This window comes from Dermacentor variabilis, chromosome 7, assembly GCF_050947875.1.
Source record: "Dermacentor variabilis isolate Ectoservices chromosome 7, ASM5094787v1, whole genome shotgun sequence".
NCBI lineage: Eukaryota > Metazoa > Arthropoda > Arachnida > Ixodida > Ixodidae > Dermacentor > Dermacentor variabilis.
The window spans coordinates 145,874,584-145,895,838 of NC_134574.1; the positions used below are offsets into that span (position 1 = coordinate 145,874,584).

At 45.7% G+C, this 21,255-nt stretch overlaps 2 protein-coding genes across 2 annotated transcripts in view; one reads left to right on the forward strand and one right to left on the reverse strand.

Moving 5' to 3' along the window:
• The window catches only part of LOC142588101 (retinol dehydrogenase 11-like), a 35,678-nt gene extending 30,297 nt beyond the window's left edge, over positions 1 to 5,381 (reverse strand). Inside the window, exon 1 of the mRNA XM_075699567.1 lies at positions 3,918 to 5,381. Coding sequence (XP_075555682.1) covers positions 3,918 to 3,992 — 75 coding nt within the window. The 5' untranslated portion in view covers positions 3,993 to 5,381. The remainder of the gene's footprint in view (positions 1 to 3,917) is intronic.
• Positions 1 to 21,255, forward strand: part of LOC142588103 (retinol dehydrogenase 14-like) — a 169,166-nt gene that overhangs the window by 70,020 nt on the left and 77,891 nt on the right. The gene's annotated exons all lie outside the window — the stretch shown is intronic.

Sequence of the window (21,255 nt, forward strand, 5' to 3'; positions counted from 1 at the left end):
TACGGTGGCCGGCAAAGAAAGAAAGAAAGACTCAATTAATGAAAAAAGAAAGAATGAATGAAATAAGAAAGGAAGGAATAATGAAAAAAGAAAGGAGCAAAGAAAGAAGGGAGTTCCTCCATTATACGTGCGTGTGTGCTCGCGGAGGGATGACGCAAGACTGAAAAATAAATATCTTTAGCGTTTTATCTCTTAAAAAATTAGAGTACAACGCGTTGGAACATTATCAGGCATTGGCTGCACGGCTAGTAAACATTGCGCCTACGCGCGTTTTAGTAAAGAATATGAAAGTTCCGTATATTGTGTTACTCGTCGCGGCCAAAATCAGTAAATCTACTAAATATGCAGTTACCTTCCGTCGTTCCTAGCGAATGCAAGTGCAACAGCAAGGCGGGGGGGGGAGGGAGGGGGGAGGAGGTGAAGCAAAGCAAGATCCGGAGGGCAAGCTTATTAAAACAACAAAGCTTTGACATGCTCGCTGTTACGGCTTCTGAAATGACGAATTACGAAGCTAACGCAGAAAGTCAGAAGAAGTATGATTACACCGACAAAACATTTGCGTACGCGCTGCAATGTCTTTGGCACGAACCATTAAGATAACGAGGAAACTTGGAAAAGTATACAAGTTACGAAATGTTACGAATATAAGATGCATGTTGAAATAGAAAAATAAAACAGCGGGGGTGGGGGAGTAGCTCGTAGAGTAACGTGTCAATCACGCTGTCGAATAATTTATCTCCGTCAGCGGCTACGTGATGCGCACAGCCGGTGGCATGTGATGGGCATGCACTCTCATGATACCTTTTCATTTCGCGACGTGATGGGTAAATTTTCCAACTAACGTCAGTTAAGAGGCTGCGTTGCTTTCTTTCTTTTTGTCTTTGTGATCGTGACTTGTGTTCGTGTGTTTAATGCTTGTTACTAACTTTCCTTGCTTTCTCTTTATCAGTCAGTTGACTGATTCATCAATATATCAATCAATTGATTTCTCTTCCCTTTCATTATTCCGGCCTGAAAGTGCTATAACTGGTACATTGGGTTCACCGGCTCTAAAGAGCTTTGTCTTTCTATTGTGTTTCAATGCGTAAGCTCTGCCTGCCCAACTAGGAAACCTGTCCGTCCGTCCCGTAAAATGTTCGCTTTCAAGATAGGGCCCACAGCAGCGAAGGAATCGACCTTCGCGCTGCCTCTCGCGTCAACGCGAACTTAGCGGCGAGAGCACAGCGCACACGAAGCTATCAGCGCTCGGCGTACTCTGTCCCCATCGCATGTCGCTTTAAGCACAGGGACTGTGCGGCCGCGCCACACGCAGTCGCCGCCGGAGTACGGTTGGTCACGGTTGATAATGGTTCGACGCGCGTGGATAAGGCGCTAAACGTGGTCGGCGGACCTGGCGCCGCCACCTGCAGTCGTTTGCTTGCGTCATCAATTCGCCTTGCGCCCGCCCTCCTCAGCAGTTCGTGTCGCCGCAGCGCTGTCATTTGTAGTGGTCGCATCGAGTTTCATGACATTGATAATGACACCGGGCCGTGTGGAGATGAGCAAGTAGCGCAACGCTTACGCATACCAGAGACCTTCCGTGTTTTTGGAAGGACTCTGCGCATACTTAGACAACTCTTCGAGGAGTTTCTGCGTGAACTTCTTTCTCTGTTTTTCAAACGAAATACAGCAACGATAACGACAGCTACGACAAAAATCACTTGAGCACCAGCCACAAGTCCATTGACAGTTCTGGTAAGTGCTTGAAGCAACAGAAAGGTTACGCATCTAAAGGTGCGGATCTTGGTCTATTTAATTTTGTGCGTGTGTGTGTGGCAGGGAGGGGGGGTGTGATGCACCTATCACTCAAGCTTACCTCGTATTTATGTCACCCTATGTTTCCTTTTTGATTATTTGTTCCTTTCATGCTTCCTTGTCAAGGAGAAGGACAAATGTGTTGCTCGGTGTGTCAGAGAAATGTAATATGATTGCGGTGAAATTAAACTCAAACTCAGGTTGAAACTCAAACTCGGTAGTCTAGATGTCACCACCTTCAATGCGGCCCTTCCTCCTCGTGAATATGAGTCACGTGCTGAGGCCACAACGGCAGCAGTTTGAATTCACACGCTCTCGGCGCTATGCATGTGTCTCTTCCTCATCCCGCGAGACCCTTAATGTAGATTCACGATTACGAGTATATAATTCGCATTCGCGATTATTCGCAATGTACGAGTAAGCGCGACCGCCTACATGCGTATTTTCCTCACTGAATTGACACACCCTATGCAGAACCCCAAAACGGCACATCACGAAATTCCAGTCTCGACAAACCATTTTCGGAACGATTCGCGTTGCCAGGGCGCCGCGGAAGAAATCATTCGCTCGCAACGAGGAAGACGACTTGCGTGACCTACATACTGTACACACGTAAGCGTTTAAGCGGAATACGTAGTGCGTCGTTTCCATTTCAACCCCGTGCTCGCGTGTTTCCGCATTCGGTCGTGCGTATAATAATTCTGTATGGGGCTACGAGCCCAGCGTTGCAGGCGCGTGCCTGGGTGCTGACTCAGACGGACGAATCTTGGGTCGCGGATGCGAGCTGTTTTTAACAGGCCAAGCACGTCGCTTAGGTGTTACGTTAGGAGGAAATAAAGAAAGCGATAGACCGGGGCGCCTTCGAACGGCAGGGCCCGGCGGAGATGTGGAGCGATTAGAGTGAGAAAGCATCGAAGGCGCGGTCAGCGTTAAGGAAAAGTTCGGAAGCGAGATGAAATAACCGCGTCTGTTTGGGGAAGTGATTGTATCGGGGAAATTTGTTTAGCCTCACGCAATGTAGCGATAAACGTAACTCTTTCGCAACCTTTTGCGAAGCGACTGTCGGTGGATGTTGCGTAATAGCGCTACACCGCCGATGTGTGGCTGAGCTGGCTTTGGCGTCCTGTGCTGCATGCTGCTGTTGAGCGCACGAAGTCCCGGGTTCGATCCCCGTTGTTCCTTGTTCCGATGCGGGTGGATGCGATATGTGCTGTAAGTGCTCGCGGTACTTTGATTAGCTACAAGTTGAGGAATCTGACTGACGGTCAAAGTTCATCCTGTGGTTATTAATAATAGTCGCGCGTGACTTCTGGGTTAAGGTGTATGAAGATTAACGTGGAAGTTTCGGCAGGGGGTATCTTGACATTAAACTACTCCGCCAATTCATACGCAGTGAGTTGCTTACATTCATCCGCTCTCTTTCGCTATTGTGTCAAGCCCCAGTTTACTTAATTTCGTCCATCATCCCAACTCAACACTACTTCCCCATCCATTACTTACAAGGTCGAACTGCAAGTTTACGACTTCACAAATGTGATCAGGTTCCGCAAGATTATGAGGATTTCTTTTCTGTTTCTTTTTTTGTTGTTTACTAGGCGCAAAAAGTCACTCGTCACAACATGAGCTGGTCTTGCATTTCGGTTAGAATGCTTATACAGTGAATCGTGGACTTTGCACTTTGCCACAGATGGTGTGCTGTTTACTCCAGTCTTGAGATCACTTGCGTTACACACGATTAACACCATTTTCGTGAGCAATCGCAGCGCTCGAAACGAAGTTAATTCACTCCGTTTGGGCCCAGGCGGAGTCAGCGTGCTCCATCGTAGAGTACAAGAACTCTGAAAAGTTGGAGTTGACTGCAACCTTTCACGCGATGAACACTTACTCCCTCAAAGTGGACCCGCGAAGACTCCCCTTTTCTAGAGTGCGACCACAATCATACGCTGCTGACACAGGGCTGCTTACTCCCACTTGCCTCAAAATATCTGCTATGTGACTCCTACAGCTTTTGCTGGCATTAGCACAGCCCCCGCAGTCTGGCTTTCAGAACTCCCCAATCCCTTCTCCTTCAATACAAATATATGACGCTTAAAAAGGTTAAAAAGACAAAGCAAGCCACCCACCTCACGGACGAAGTCTTCAGCGGGGCAGTAATCCAGCTGCGACGGATCGCTGATCCTTTGGGCGAAGAGATCCATGACTGCGAGCTTCTCGTGCTAGTGTTACGAAGACGGGATGGGATGTTCGAGCAAGATAGATGCTTGTTGCGGACAGGTGGCTGTCTTGGCGGGGTCAGAAGGATTCGGCGCTTCGAAGTCGGCGTTCTACAAACAGGAGCGGAACGCAAAAGACGACAATTACCTATGCGTAAGAGCTGCCTGGAATAATACAACGACGATCTCTAGTGGAGCGAATGAATAGAGACAGTAAAGTTAACCGTAGAGGAAGGAAATGGCCTCTTGTACTACACGGTCTCATATCCCACTTGGACTTTGCCGGCGATGCGTCAACTTGTCCCACCTTCACGGCGAGTCCAGTGAAGCGAAGAGTCGGAAATATCGAGCGTTCGGGTGGCGATGTTCGAAACGAAAACCGATGAGCAGGAGAGTCTCGCGCTGAAAACTTCCTTTTCCCACCACTTTAACGTTACTTCAGGCGTCTCGTGGGTGACGGCCTTCAGAAACGACGCGAAGACACATCGAAGTTCCGCGATCCGTTAGCGCTTTTCGCTTCCAGTGACGAGTTTGAAAACAGGGAAGAAGGAACTATCCGCAACGATCATTCACGTCGTGAGCTTCTGGAAGTTTCGATTTGGAATTTTGAAACTTCAGGTTGAACGTCCGTCACTGCCTTCGCTTCAAGTCGGTTTGAGAAGACACTTCGGGCTGCTGTAGAATCTAGGTGCTCGGTTGAAGACAAGTTGTGCAGGAGCCGAATCCCAGTTCAGCCGATTACTCGAGAGTATGGTCGATGACGGGGGCGTGGACTCTGTGTAGATTTCACTACTGGCTCCCGCGCTGAATTTGTAACGACGTTCGGTGAAGATGTGGCTTCAGCGTTGACTTCGATATGGACTTCGGGGTGAACCTCGATGTGGACTATGGTGTCGACTCCGCCGTGAACTCCGGTGTGGATTCCGCTCCTGACTTCGGTGCTGACTCCGGTGCTGACTCCGGTGCTGACTCCGGTGCTGGCTCCGGTGCTGGCTCCGTTGCTGACTTCAGCCAGGTGTATGGCGAAGACACCCAATGAAGCCGTCGATGTGCCGCTCCTTCCCGCCGAACGTTGGGTCGGTCGCCAGGCTGCACTCAGATGCCAGGAACCGTCCTTCTTCGGGCACTTTCGTCTTTTTTCCTCGTGCACACCTTGAGCGACGCGCGAGTCGTGCCCACATCCACGGTACGTCCGCACTACACTGCCGGAACCACGAAAGGACTCGACGGGGGGGAAAGGGGGGCGTTGGAAGGGGGAGGGAGTCTCTCTTTACGGCACAGATCCTAGGCGTGGCGTCGATCCGACAGGTTACCACGAGCCCCGGCACCGAAGTAGAAGGAAGCGCGAGCGGAAGAATGAAAAAAAGCAGGCACTAAGTAACGGGGTTCGTAAGCCCGACCCAGCACCGAGAGAAACGGAATTGACGTCCCGGCGAACAGGCTGCGAGGAATCGGAAAAGACGTGGGAGAGGAGGAAGCCGGAGATGAAGCGAGGAGGAGGGCAGGACGCAAACCCGGAACGCCGCCAGGAAGTAGGAAAAGGATCCTTCTTTTCGGCCAGGGGGGGGGGGGGGGGCGGGGGGGCCTCGTCTGAAAGTGGAGTTGGGTGAGGAGGTCTCGTCGCCGCTTCCACCGACGCTGACCCACCGCATCTCGCCGCCCGTCCGGCCACGGCGTTCGCCGTTTCGGCGCGCACGTGTGTTTGTGTGTGTGTGTTTGTCTGCGAGTGTGTGCGTGGCACGCTCACCCGTCGTCGTTACCGCTCGCGCACTTTCTCGGAGCCGTTCACTTTCGTTCGCTTGGCCGAAGCCGGCGCTGCGGGTAGTCTCTGCACGGCCTGCCGGTGCGCCAGCCGAGCGAGGGAACCGCCGGTGTTTATAAATACACGCTCGCGGCGCCAGCGCTTTCTGCGCCGACTGCTCTCGAGCGGCACGTGCACGCACGCGTTGTCCCTCGATGCCGGAGACGGTGTACCCCGCGGCGTCGGTGTGCGTAACGGTGACCGAGCTGTTACGCTCCAAGCGGTCGTCGTCTGTTACGCCTTCGTCTCGAGGACGTGTACTACGAGATTGGGCGGCCGCGACTCCTCGAGCAAGTATACACAGCCGACGCCTGGCCCTTGCGGCGTCGCCCGTATAGAGGAAGTTGAAGAAAGAATGCGCGCGAAGAAGTAGGAATGAATACGTTCCATCTCGATCGGAGAGTTCGTCGGTGGCGTGAGATTGGGCGATACGTTTAGGCATCGAGTTTGGGTCGAAAAAACATGTAGCCCCCCCCCCCTCCCCCCCGAGCTTACGTAATTGTCGTGCAAGAACTTTGTTGACGCGACGTGTAACAGTCTTGTGAAGTTTGTTTCCTGTTTCCGGGGCGACGAACCCGAAAAGCGCGCGTGAGGCACGAATGCGACGAGAAGAGAGTCACGTGTTTCGAGCTCGATTGTTTTGTCCTGTTCTTTCTCTCGAGGATTCGCTGCGAGCCACATTCGCAAGGGCGGCGACGTGGCAGGCAGATAACTTGGAGAAACGCTTGGGGGAAAGCGAAACGTCCATGGATACATTTCTTAAACAAAGTTATGCCATTTACCTTCGGTTAGATTTGATGTTCCTGCTCCTAAGGTGCTCATTAAAGCACTTGCTTAGAATAAGCTATGGCTGCACATTCACATAGATGTTAAGGGGACTTCAGCGTTCACATGTATTTAGATAACCTTTACTTCTTGGCAGGCTCTTATCAGGAAACCACCTAACAAATTTGAATGACGCTTGATACATTTAATCTTTTTTAAAAAAACTTAGAGGATCAGATTTTGGAATTAGGCCTACAAAAAAACTGGGTTGTCCTATCGGTTAATGGGTACCGGTCCTTTAAGTCACTGAATTTAAAGACACCTCGTGTTCCCGTTTGATGAGCCAAGTAAACTTCTCGTGGACGAACGGGGTACAATCCTGCAGCTGAATCTGTAAACGCATGAACGTGCATAATAACCATGCCTTCTCTTCGTCAATCCGGTATATTTTCATCTGTTTAAAGGAAAAACAAATAACTCAATTGTGCCTCTTCCTGGCATTGGCGAAGTAAACGCTATGAAAGGAGCAGCGAGTACACTAACAGCAAGGGCAAGGCACAGTTTTGCTAACTGCGCCATGATTTGATAAAGGGTACGGCTCGTTAAGCTGTACACGGGTTAGCGAGAACGTCGTCGCAGTTTTAAACTGGGATGCTACTAAGTTTCAATTCAAATCGCGGCACCACTGGGCCTTCAAGCTTCGTATCCTTCTGCACCGTTCAAGGGACTCATTAATTTCCGAGAAAGTTTGCCGTCCGAGCTGCTGCGTTCTGGAGCGGGAAGTTCTAGCTGGCGCCAGCGTGTCCGCGTACCGTCTTTCGCTACAGTACCGCGCAGCGCTTTAGTAGCTGAGATCGAGTGACACCCGCATACATTTTGCTGTACAGAATTAAAAAAGGGGGTGTTCGAACGGCGACATTTTTCGAAATTGAATCGAACGCGAACGTTGCAGAAAGGCGATCCGTGTATATTGAATCATATATATGTTATTCCTAAATGCAGTGAGATGTAAAGGCCGCTAAGCCTCCTTGGTAGGAAAAGAAGTCTTATTGAAACTATTTACATGGGCTTATGTACAAGGAGATTTAAGTGCAAGCAATACGCCATTCGCAGATGGACGTCGGGTCAATTGAGCAGCTTGTAAAGGTTAAACTAGTACTTGTAATGATCTGGTGCACCTTGGCTATGACAGTAATCGAAAACAATAGGGAACAGCATTGCGTCATACAGACGTGCGTAGAGTGTTGAGTTCGTTCAAGGAGAGAAGCGGGATACTACAGCACAGCACATTGTATTGATGGATGGAAACGGAGGGCGAATTTGCGTATAATGAATTGCTTTGCCCGTGTTGAGACAACAAATTCGCATGTACGCTGTCTGAAAGTGAAGCGCCGTATTAAAAGACTAACAATTATTAGGCGGAAGTTGCCTGTCCGGTAACTTACGCCCTTAAAAGTAAATAAGCTTGTAAATTTTTTTCTATAACTCAAGCTTTTGCACCCATTTTTGGATGTAAGGGTGTGAGTTAAAGACCGAGTTACACCATTATTCCCTTTAAGGATGTAAATTATTTTATATTTTACAGTATGGGAGGGGGAGGGGGCGGGGTTGAGCCAAACCATTATAAACGTTCCTCACTTTTTCCGTTCTGTCTCCTGGGAGACCGCAAAAAGTTTTGTTATCCGTCGCATATACGAAGAAAAAGGCGAATATTCGACAATGTCGAATAGCGATTTCTGTAATCGAATACGAATCGAGTATTCGATTCGTATTCGTAATTTTCAATATTGGCGCACACCTACTGATAAACGATTCTTTTTATTTTCAGTGAATGAAGCAAAATGGGAAGGTAGACCTCGCATCCGGCTGTCCCATAACTTCTAGTTCACTATATACTCAGAGAAGTGGTAAAAAAAAATGATAAAGCAGCGGATGGAAAATAATATTGAGCAGCGTACACACGTGAGTGTAAGTCAGAAGCCCAAAAATAGCGTTACCGCGAGCACCGTAAGGACGGCCTACAAGCTATTTCTGAACATTCACCGCATCGACACTTGTGAGGTGCCCACACAAGTCTGTTTACACAGGGTGCATTTTCTTCTTCTTTTTCTGTACTTAAAAGAAGTTAAAAAGAAACTACCTGTGACATGTACCAGAAGTGTACTCTTTTTGAGTAGGACTACTCTACAGCGCGGACATTGAAATGAATTGAAATACATAAATCGACTGAATACCCAAAGTCTTGCTAATTATTCCCCGAATTAATTATTTTATGCCACTTATTGCAATTTATGAAGTGTATAGCTGGTGAGTTCGCAAGAGGTATCGTCTCCCCCCTGGAATGGCTTCTCAGGATGACACCGCTATGGAGATATGCATTATGAAATTTTGCGGTAACACTACTTTTGCATAAAAAAATGTTAAACAACAGGGGAAAGTTTACTGCGAGTCTGACGGCGCTACCCTTAAAGCTGGTGCAATAAAATTTTAAAGATTCGTTTCAAGTCGATCTCGCCTTGAGAACTCACTGTCTTCAATTCATGAATTTCAATGTGTGGCTGCACTTAATTACCTAAAAGGTTGATTAGTGAAATTTGTGAATTAGTCTATCGTGTATTTTGGTTTCTCGCATAAGTAAAAGTCCGCCTCTTCGAGTAAGCCCGCTCAGTGACTAGATCCAATTGTGCTATACGCCACAGGCCAATTCGAAAACGCTATTGTATTGTTCAAAAGAAGAAAGAAAAGATTTTGCCTGAATGGTTTACAATTATATGTAGAATCTCCACTTTCACGTAAAGGTACTTTGGAAATGTAAAACACGGCTGAAACATGAAGATGTTCATAGAAAATATAGGGGAAAAAATGGGGAGCATACGGACCGGCTAATCATAGCTCAAGAGTGGTTCACCGAACAACTGACGTAATATTTAGGCTGCAGCCAGCTCTGGCCGCTAGGAAACCGCCAGGGCCGTTGGCGTCACACTCTTCGAAGTGAAAACAGCGACTCAATAATTTATTTGGATGAAATTCTCCAATCCTCAAAGCATTAGAACATGAGACGATGAAAAAAACGTCCCAGAAACAAAGCCCATTTCTCAAACATGTCTAAACAGTCAATATATATAGAAAAAGAGCAACAACACGGTAAGTTCTGCACTCTCTGTAACTAAACTCACACCAACCAAGTCAACCGAATCATTGCAAAAATTTTAGAAACGCACAGGAACCTACCAAATGCTAACACGGAGGCACAATGCCAATTTAAGCAAATAAGGTTAATAAAGTTTTCAGAGCTGATGGCCGTAATGATGCGCCGTACAGTGGCCCAAGCAACAATAGTCGAGCAATATATTACATGCTTGTTCAGCCGCACTCCGCTCTGCCAACGCTGAATCCTTACAATGCCTCCTGTCCTTGCAATGTCCTTACAACAACGACATAGTCTACGCCACTCCACATACCAGCAATGTGCGTCTGACTTTTTCCGTTGGCGTTTAACGCGATCCCTATCGAGAGATGCAAACTGTGACACGCAAATGGACCCTGTGTAAAAACATACCCATCTTGTGGTTCCAACATTTCGCGCGACCTCGAAAAGGAACGACCAAACACGCCTTCACCCCATCAGAGTCGATGCGGCCTACACGAACTACTCCCAAGTGCTAGATTCAACTGACGGACTCTGCAATCTGCTCTGCATCTGTGCAACGCCCCTGATAGATAGATAGATAGATAGATAGATAGATAGATAGATAGATAGATAGATAGATAGATAGATAGATAGATAGATAGATAGATAGATAGATAGATAGATAGATAGATAGATAGATAGATAGATAGATAGATAGATAGATAGATAGATAGATAGATAGATAGATAGATAGATAGATTATGATAGAAAAGCTGAGAGGTCAACCTGAATCAATGTTCTGACCTGCTGTCCGGCGTTGGGGGAAGGGGAAAGGGTGTGGAAAGAATACAGAAGACATTGATTATGAGGATCAACGAAGACCTGCAACATGTTCGGTGCGATTGCCTCCTCTGCATATCAAACGATTGTGGGTGCTTAACGTGTCTATGTGATCACTGCATATATCACATATAATTATCACCCAGAAGCTGGAGGGACTTGCCAGGGGATCAGCCAGGCTAACATCTCCGGCATGTCAGTGAAGCTTTTATCTTTCTCTCTCTCTTTTCTGTACACATGCCTGCTGCATAGATGAATGGGTTAGCCAATGCACTTGCCTTTATGCTGGAAAGCTTAAAAAGCGAGTGGTTCTAAGCAGTGCTTTTTTTTTCTTCTGCGCTTGCTGTATACTGAGTAGCGTAAACTGTCATAAATTTGTGCCAAGTCCTCTACACCGATTAACATATCAAGACAAATACGAGAGCGAGGAAGCAAGGCAGGGGATCACGATGGCGATGGGGATGCGAGCATTCCCAGCGGTGGTGGCGCAAGCTTGTTATGTTTACCTTGGTGGTAGCCTGGTACCGTCTTCCATCTTAAATGTGCCCTGTCTCATGCAATCTATCCTGACCTGACTCAATTTTCACTCATCGTTGCTTACCTGAGTGCATAACATTACTTGCACGCTTTATTTTGCCTTACTTTCTTTATTGCGTTCCTTCTTTTCCTTTCCTCCTTTCTTTTTCAGTGCTGCTTGGTCCATAGTGGTCCAACTACACGACACAAGCAGGCGAAAAGTTTGTTTTTAAAAGCCGACACCATCCGAAATGGCCTAAAGAGTTGGACGTGTAGTGGAATCCATCGCGGGGCCCGCATGCTGTCCACTGAATAATTACGGTACGAGACGGAAGACGTACACTCCGAGAGGAGACTTCCGATCTCGGGAGTGACGAAGAGGGCCCGATTCTGGCTCCCGTCATGGAGAATTAGTACTCCCGCCTGCACTTGTGCTTTACACACGAGGAAGACCGAAACCCGATTATCCTACCCCCGCCCCCTACAAAAAAAAAAAAAAGGAAAAAAAAAAAACATGTGAGAACTTGAAGAAAAAGAAATTATAAAAACGACCATCGTCGCATTCCGGGGAAGCGGGAGTTCAGGCTTTCCCGCTTGCAGGTCGGTGTCAGCGCATCTGCATCTTCCATAACACTGCACGCTACTATGCAGCGAGATGCGAGATACAGGACGCCGCTGCGACAGGAGTTCTTCCGACTTCGATTCCGCGAGACATGTTTAGTATTAGAAGATATAGCGCATCGCGAAATCGTGCAGGTGATTTTTTTTTTTTTTTCGTCTGTCCGCTTCAAATGCAGCATCGCAGAGGCGGGTACAGCTGCATATTGATAACTTCCCTCGGCCTGATTACTCGCTTCGCCTTACATATACTCTGAACGTTTTAGAGCACATGTGCCAGCACCATCTTGTGGTCTCGTGACAGCTTGTGCTGGCGTGCAGATTAAGCCGCAGAAGAGATTGGGGGGAAAGCGTTGCGTCTTTCTTTCCTTCTTGCGTTGGGGGAAGGGAAGGTGTTTCCGCGTGTACGCTAAATGGCGCATATTAATGCATACAGTATGCTTTCTTTCCTGGCATTTGCTTCATTTACTAAAATTTTATTTAGTTTGTTGCTATTATTATTATTATTATTATTATTATTATTATTATTATTATTATTATTATTATTATTATTATTATTATTATTATTATTATTATTATACTGTTTATTGGTTGCCAACATTCTCACAGAACTTATTTTGATACGGTGTGTACACGATATTGGTATACGAGTCGTCAAAGAGGATAGCTTCTTCGTAATTAAGGTCTCGTCTCTCTTCGTTATCTCCGAAGGACGCCCGTGTTGTTTCCACTTGTTCAGCAGATTGACGCAGTGGACCAGCGCGGCAGCTTCATTTCTTCTTGCTTCGTTTCTTCTTTTCTTTCTCGGTACAGGGGGAACGCGTTAACATTTCGCGTTATAGTACGTCTTCGTTTTCCACAAGGACGGTGACCGTTATGGTGTCTCTTTCAGGAGAAGTGTCCACCTTAATTAGCAATCTGCTCCGGCAGCTTCTGCGCCTGACTTATAGCCACTCTTTTCTTTTTTTCACTGTGTACTCGAGAACGCGTTACAGCGTTTTTCGCAACTCGATCGATTCTCGCCGAAACGCGAGCAGAAGGCTCGCGTTCGAAAGCCTCTCGTGCGCTATTTAGGAGAGTTTTTCTCGAAAAACGTCGTACAGGTATGTTCTTAAGTACAAATTTTTCGTCTGTCCGTACGACGCATTCCAGTTTGCCGAATACCGAAGCACCGCAGAGACATCGAAACCGGCAGCGCGCGCGCGTCTCGAAGATTCGCAGAAGTCTCGATAATTTGTACGAACAACTCGAAATGTTCACGGGAGCTTCTACTTGAACCGGCTGGTTTCTCAACGGATCTCGTCGCTTCCTCCTATTTCGCAGCTCCTAACCCTCCTCCTATTTTCGCAGAGCGCTACTATATATCGATTGGCTCCAACCTACAGGATTGCCTTGGCCGTCGGACACGCGGTAATTGAGCATTGTTGCGGCAAAATTATGCACTCGTGTCGGCTGCATAGTTGGCGTGCTTCGATACTGAGCTTAAGAGGAAGCTTTAGCTCAAGTGCTCCTATCTAAATACATGTAAAAGGAGAATTCGTTTTTCTCGGCAACCACTGCACCAAATTTGACGAGGTTTGTTGCATTTAAAAGACAAACTTAAAATCTAGTGACTGTTGGTTTCAAATTTTTGAGTTAGATCGTCAATTTTTTATTAAAAATTGGCAAAAATTGAAAATTTTCAGAAAACGAAACTATCAAGTTTACAACTCTGTAACTTAACCACTAAAAATGGTAATACAATTCTGTGAATTGCATCTAATAGTACATCTAAAGCGGACAAAATTGATATGTTACACATGAATATAAGAAAAATTTAATCATAGAGAAATACAACTTTTGCAAAACCGTTGTAACCAACGTAACAAATTCACGTAAGATGTAAAATGACATATTGAATTTGTCCGCTTTGAATGATCTAATGGATGCCGTTTACAGAACCGCGATATCGGTTCTTGATGCAGAGCTATGAATTTATAAACTTCGTGCTTCTATATTCTTAAAACGGCCAAATATTTGAAAATCGTTTTAAGAAAATTCAAGCCCTAAATCGAAATTCCGCTTCCAACAGTCACTAGAATTTAACGTTCTCTTTTAAATGCGACAAATTTCATCAAAATCGGTCCAGGGGTTATCTCATAAAAACGTTTTTGCGTTTTACATGTATTTGAATAGGCCGCGTCGGAGTTGGGCACGAGCTAAAGCTTCCTCTTAAGCCTTGCGTGCACGTTTCGAGGAGACATAGGAATAGCGTGCACAAGCGGTTTAGCGATGGCTCCAAACGTCGGTTCGGGCTTTTCCTGTCAATCTTGCAGTTTTTTGTGTGCCTAGCCGATATATCGTGCCCCAACTTTTGGGTGTCCTATTAATTTACCCCACCGCGGTACCGGGGAGGCGGGGGGCGACGCTTAGATGGGAAAAGCAATAACTTCGCTTGGCGATGGTTTTGGCGACTTGTGTTCAATAGGAGCAGGTATCGAACGTACAGCCGCAGTCTTTTCTTCTTGTTTTGTTCCGTGTGCTGCTTATAGACAAGCACGTGGAGCTATCCGATTTTTAGGATGCTTACCGTATAGAACTTCTACTGGTGGTGCCTTTACAAATTTGTTTCCGATCGAGACATTACAGAACGTGTGGTTTTTGTTCATACTGTGGTTCTTTAGTATTATTTTTTACATTAAGCCGATTGTGTCAGCGCGTTTACGAAAAGAGTTTGTATTGACAGAATTATATCATTAACCATAACACGATCGGAGAATTTGCTGATTGTGGAGGACGGCGACGAAATAGTTTCGTCATTTCCGGCTACATGCAAGAGGCAATAGCAGACTTTAGTATACACAAGCACGCATGTTATATTATTAATATGAATCTACAGGAACATTTAACTCAGCTGCATACCTTGAGGACGTGGTAGGGTAAATGGGCCACTTCGGTCTCAGCGTTCTATTGTAAACACTGCTGCATGCGTATTCTCGAACTATACTGGATGATTGAGGATGCCCTTTCGCTTAACATTCAGTAGCTTTTTTGCCATGGGACTTCTGATATTTCCTGTAATTATTTATAAAATTTCACATAACGTTTCAGATTTCAATGTGCCTTTCTTCAGAAACTGTTGTTGAGATAAACACACAAATTGATAGGTATATTCCACATATTACTATTTTCAAACGCAACCAAAAAAGGTTTGTTTTCCCCTGGCATCATCCGATAAAAAAGACATTGTTCGCACTTGTTACCTATAAAAAGAGAACTTCAAGGTTTTGTCTTCTTTTTTTTTTACATAAAAAATGTTTCCAACATAAAGTTTATTATTTTAAGTTCAAATTGTTGCCAACGCAATGCTCTATAAGCTGAAAAATCATCGCTATGGCATGGCAAGAAGCTTTCTAGAAGAAGGTACATCGAAGATTAAAGAGAGAAAGACTAATTGACATTTGGAGAAAAGCACACTTCTGCTCTTCCACGTTTATCACAAATATTAAAAAGACGCTCAAGCGGAATGGACATCACTTCTTGCTTTTTTTTTCATAATCCTAAAAAGCCTTTCATTGGGTTTCTTTTCCTTCTTATCGCTGTTAATTGCTCCTCGTGGAGCTGCGGAAACTCCTCACCTTATCAAGGAAGATGAGATAGATCTCACAGAGTACGCGCCGTTTTATGCCAAGTGCACTCAGAGAGAGAATTTATTTGAAAGAAGGCAGAGAGGTCGGCCTGAGCCAGCGCGCTCTAGCCTGCTACTCTGCACAGGTTGAAAGGGGGCATAAAGGTGTGATGAGGGATGATGATGATGACATAGAAAGAGGAGTGCACAACGGTGAAAGCAAGTTCAACAGTATGATTATAAACGTACAGAAAGGTCATCCATGAAGCCACTGCCGAGTTCTATATCTTGTCTGTCGTCACTATTGAAGTTCAAATGAACCTTCAGATATAGGCACGAAGAGGAAGCTGCTGTGTGGGCCTCTCCTACGTGAGCAGCACAGGTGCCAAACGAAATCTTTACAGCATGTAAGGAGCTGCGATAAGCGGCTCGAATATGGCGAGCACCTGCAGGGCACCTTTAGCGCTTTTGGCTCATGTTGGGGTGCGACAAAGCATAGAAATACCTGGATAACATTGGGCAGACATCGAGTCAAGTGAACACAATTCCCTGAAGCAGCCACTCACTATGAAAATTCGTAGTGACAACGCACAAACGTGTTGTAAACTGAATGAACTTTGCATACGAAGTTGCAGTAATCTATAAGACATGAAAACACGCCGACCAAAACAGCTAAGACGACAAAGGAACACAAACAGCGTCTGTTAACTTACCAGGGTTCGTGGGTTTGGAGCAATGTTTAAAGGTCTTTGAGCCGTCGTACTTATCGCCGTGGCAATGCCTTAATCATTCCTCAGGCTGTCTAAATGTTTTTGACATCGTAACCTAAAAGCATTTTTTTTTTTTGCTGGGTTGGTCTACCTTGCCATCCAACCCCACCTGTACGAATGTGTCAATGTTCTCGTGAATCTTGAGCAACGACTAAGTGTAGGCACACTCTGCTTTAAAAAAAATAAGAAGAAAAAACAGCATGCGCAAGCACAAATGTCGTAACGATCGTGTCAAACTGCACGATCCACTAACGTAAGCAAACTGCGCATTAGGAGAACTATATTTACACAAGTGCAAATATCACACTGTTCATGTAAGCATTTGACAAACACGAAGTGTAAAGAGCGTTCACAGCAGAAAGTGCCATCATTTATCAAGGTAATTTAATCAGCATGCCTCGCTCACTCATTTGCTCCGGCAGCAACATTTCCGGGCTCCGGCTGGTCATTAATGAAGAGGGCGGAATTTTCCTTCGTTTATACAATGTTAGTGCTACGCGCACGGTTCCGATAGAGGAACCATGAGCGCAATTAGGGACTTACGGTTTTGCCTCTTCTGTGGCAGGGACCGCAAATTCATTACTCCGACGTGCACAGAGCAGCTAGTAGGTGGTTTCTCGCTGATCACCGGCAACCTATTTCCGGCACGTGACGTAATAATTAGTTGACGGCCTCAGTGAGACGAGATTCTGCCGCAGTTCTGCTTCGGCCTACCCCGATTCCGTATATCAGCAGAGAAACCGTGAGCATGCGTACATACATACATACATACATACATACATACATACATACATACATACATACATACATACATACATACATACATACATACATACATACATACATACATACATACATACATACATACATACATACATACATACATACATACATACATACATACATACATACATACATACATACATACATACATACATACATACATACATACATACATACATACATACATACATACATACATACATACATACATACATACATACATACATACATACATACATACATACATACATACATAGTGCGCGTTCATGCAGTTTCTAGAACAGAGGTTGAGAGATCGTGGAAAAGTATTACTTAGCACTACCGGTTGCATGTGTCTCAATTTCCAATGCATTTCTTGCATTGCGAAGTGTCGGTCACTTTTGTAGCTTCTCCTGGCATTCGGCCGTTATTAGATACAGCTGATGTTCGTTAAGCTGTAGAAATAACCAGCGGGATTAGGGGACGATGGTTGAAATTTGTTGTTCTGGCAGCCGTCACAAACACAGGCGACACGTGCTTCTCATTTGATTTACAGACAGCAGATAAGATATAACGGAGTTAAATAGCAGTCAAGACCCCGATTCATATTCTTCAATCATATATTTTCATTCTGAGCACAGGCAGTTGAATCCGTGCTCAACCAGGAATCTTCTTTTTGTCTTTGTGGTAATGACGCTTGTAATTAACGGAACAGGAAAAGTAATAGAAAGTTCCATTAATAAGCTTGCATATTTGATCTTTTGTTTCCTCTGTCAATCTCGTTGACTCACGGGCTGCTGAATGTCGGTGCTGAGCCCCAGGCCGCAGAACTCCCGGCTTGAGGCGGCAATGAAAATTAATCGGGGTCCTTTGATTGCGGCCCGCTTTATAGCCCACCACGCAGCACCGAAAGATGTAAGGCCGCGCCAATTTATCATTCCTTTGCCTATCGATCGGGAAATCGCGTTCCGCCGTTCCGCTCTTCTGTCGGGAATTAACGACCAGTCGTTCGTAAATATTTTCAAGGTCACGCGTTTCCGCGGGAACGCGCTGGCAAACTCTAATGGAAACCAAAGCATTCCAGTCCACGGCGGGAATATTTCGGCCAGTTTTGCTCTGTGATCAAAATTTGGAACAGTGAGCGACTTCCGGCTATTACGCGCTGCCAGAGATACTCCCACTCTCAGCCGAGAACAAAACGAAACCTTCGTTGAAAGCAGACTTGAGATTTGCCGAACAGCGCAGGACATCTCGACACAAGGAAGACTGCCCATTAGAAATCTTCGTGGAGAACACGGTACCAAACAGTGTTTCTTATTGTTCCGCGCCTCGACGTTGGAATTGTATGGCACCGCTATACGTTAGCAGAGGTCACCAAGTGCAACGTCTGCTATCCGTCTGTCTTTTTTTTTCCCCTTCGCTGCCAGTGCTATAAAAAAGGAGTATCGCCACTATATTTATCTCGACTGCGTTTTCTTGTCGAAAGTTAAAAAAAGAAAAAGTCGTCAGAGAAAAATAAAAGCACTTGTGCCCCACGCGTCTATCGTTAAGTAAATATTCATAAAAAATGGAATATTTTTTAACTTTAACGTTCTTCCGTCGAATTTGCACAGCATCTCGTTCGTGAGTACGCGTTGCCACTGACCGGCCGCCATCGATCATAGTATATCCAGCGTCAGGATCGGCTAGAATTTCCTCTTACGAACAATTCTACAGCGTATAAAAGCTTCTTGTGAATAGACATTTATTTTTGGTAACCATTTCTCCCCCTCTCCTCGTTTTGCCACCTGCTTTTTAGCCAATCTCACGCCGTGGGCATAGGGCAATGTCTGGAATCGTCATCATCATCGTCGTCGTCATCATCATCATCACCGCCACCGCCACCGCCGCCGCCGCAGCCACCACCACCACCACCACCACCACCACCACCACCACCACTCGATATCTGGTGAATGTGTGCAATTGGGCAATCGATGGTGATACCGTCGATTTTGCGCTGACGTTGTTGTCATTAGCTATGCGACGACGCCGCGATAAAAGACACGACAGCTGCATGACGTTGGCAACGAAAGGGAAGATGATGGTGCCAAGATCGCCAACGACATTAGTGACGGCTTCCGTTGAGGCAAGCGCCCCCAAATGTACGGGTTTAGAGGAGGAGGAGGAGGAAACACTTTATTTTGCAAAGGAATTTGGTTTAGAAAGCGAAGCCCGCTGGTACTTGGGGACTTCTCTTCCGAGCACGGGATTACTTCGGGTGGCATTCACGGCCTCTCAGATTCCTCCTTTCAGAGAGAAATAGCTAATTTACGTTCGCAAAAGATGTCGATTTCACTTTCGCAGCACGAGCGTCTACGAAGCCCTAGTGACTGAAATTGCCGGAAACCTGACTGTCTTTTATTTTTCCGACGAATTCCCCTCTCTCTCACTCTCTCCCTACCATCTCTCTCTCTCTCTCTTCTTTAGACCTCTCGTGAACGAACGAGTTTCGTGTTCGGCCTCCTTCCACCACCTTACAAGTCTCTTTCATGCAAGCAGACTTGAAGACATGCGCTTTGCTACAAATCTTGCCTCGTACGCAACACTTTTAAAGACGTACGTGCGTACCTTTTATAAAGCAAACTTGTTCTCCATAGTAGCCTTTCCACTCGCACAAGTTCTTCGAAAGAGCTGAAACGAAGAATAAAGGAAAGACAAATTGAAGCAGCGACAAAATGGAATTTTCTCATTTCCCTGGTCCAAAATTAATAAGAAAGAGAAGTTTGGGTCTTTCGATCTCGAGTTCTTAGTTTTCAAGTTCTAAGCTTTCTTTTGTTGTGCTCTCAGTTCGCAAGTGTCCCGTGCCTACTTATGTTCACGATGCCACGAGGTTGATAAGCTCAATGTTCTTCAATCGATAGCTCTCCTGCATTCTCTATACGGCATATCAAGCGAGAAACGGAAAACGAGGGCTCTCGCGCGTGCTATCGCTCCAGCAAGTGACACTATGTTCCGGACGTGACAAGCAGGCTTTCCGAGCTTCAGTCTGGCACAAAGAACGCGAGCTCTCTCGAGTGCCGACTCGCAATACTGATTTTCGCTTCCATGTTATTTTGGACACGCAAGGCATCAAGGTTCTTTCTGTCATCTTTTCCACAGTACGAGCCAGTTAGATGTGAAGCGATCCACAAAATTTTGAGCGTACCGAGAAAGCATGAAAACGTCTCTCTCTCTCTGTCTGTCTGTCTGTCTGTGCGTGCGTGTGTGTGTGTGTGTGTGTGTGTGTGTGTGTGTGTGTGTGTGTGTGTGTGTGTGTGTGTGTGTGTCTGTCTGTCTGTCTGTCTGTCTGTCTGTCTGTCTGTCTCTGCGTGCGTGTGTGTGCGTGTCTGTCTCTGCGTGCGTGTGTCTCTGTGCGTGCGTCTCTCTCTCTCTCTCTCTCTCTCTCTCTCTCTCTCTCTGTGTGTGTGTGTGTGTGTGTGTGTTTGGCGTTTATGTAATGTAAGTATGTGTAATAAGCAATAAAAGCCGCACACTCAGTTTTGAACTGAGGGGAACAAGCAAATTGCTTTGTGTTTGCTCGTCCTAATCAAACAAACATTCACGTTTCACATAGCCATCATTGGCGCATTATAGCCTGCACGGATGTTGCGCCATAAACATCCCAAATGATCATCTTGACATAGCCATCAACCGCTTATGGTGTTTTCATGTTTTATGACCTGTTAACAACTTGCGGATATATGATCTATCGCACTGCTGGAAATGTGATGCCCTTAGAAAGAACTATTTCAAGGGAAGATCAGGTTTATTCGCATCCTTCATATCGCAAGACCGCACTTTGTTGAAGCTGGACTGCCAAAGGGGAGTGTTATGGTAAAGTACAGTGCAGTAGTCTTATAGTTACCAACGCTTTTGCAGAACTAACTAAATAAATAAATAAACAAAATTCTGTAACTCTATGTGGCAACGATTAGAAGACTTTCTAAAGAATACAATGAAGCTGTAGGCAGGAATTAACTTGACGAAAAGAAAACAAGAACGGAAAAATAGCAGAAGGACGCCTGCACGGGAAAATGGGAGGAAGTCGTACACGTAAACTTAATCGGAATCAGGATAATTTTATGCATCACGTGCTTAGCTAGGTTAAACAGGGTTGGAGATCAGAGTCAGAACGCAAGGGATAGAGCACTTGTAAGTTTACGTTGCTGTAGCTATGAATGGTGCGGTGTCAGTGGTCTTATAACAAGACAGAAAAAAAAAACGTGAATAAGAATGTAGAGTCAAGAATGTTTTTAATTAGAGATTTAAAAATGGGAAGATTTCTAGATCTAAAAAAAATCTTTATTTGAACAAGAAATTTACAGGTCGATGGAAAATTCGAAAGATATGCGCGAAATTGTTAAGAGTGCATTTTTTCCCTTAGAGCTGGGCGGCAACGGATTCCGTGAGTGGCAGAGAAC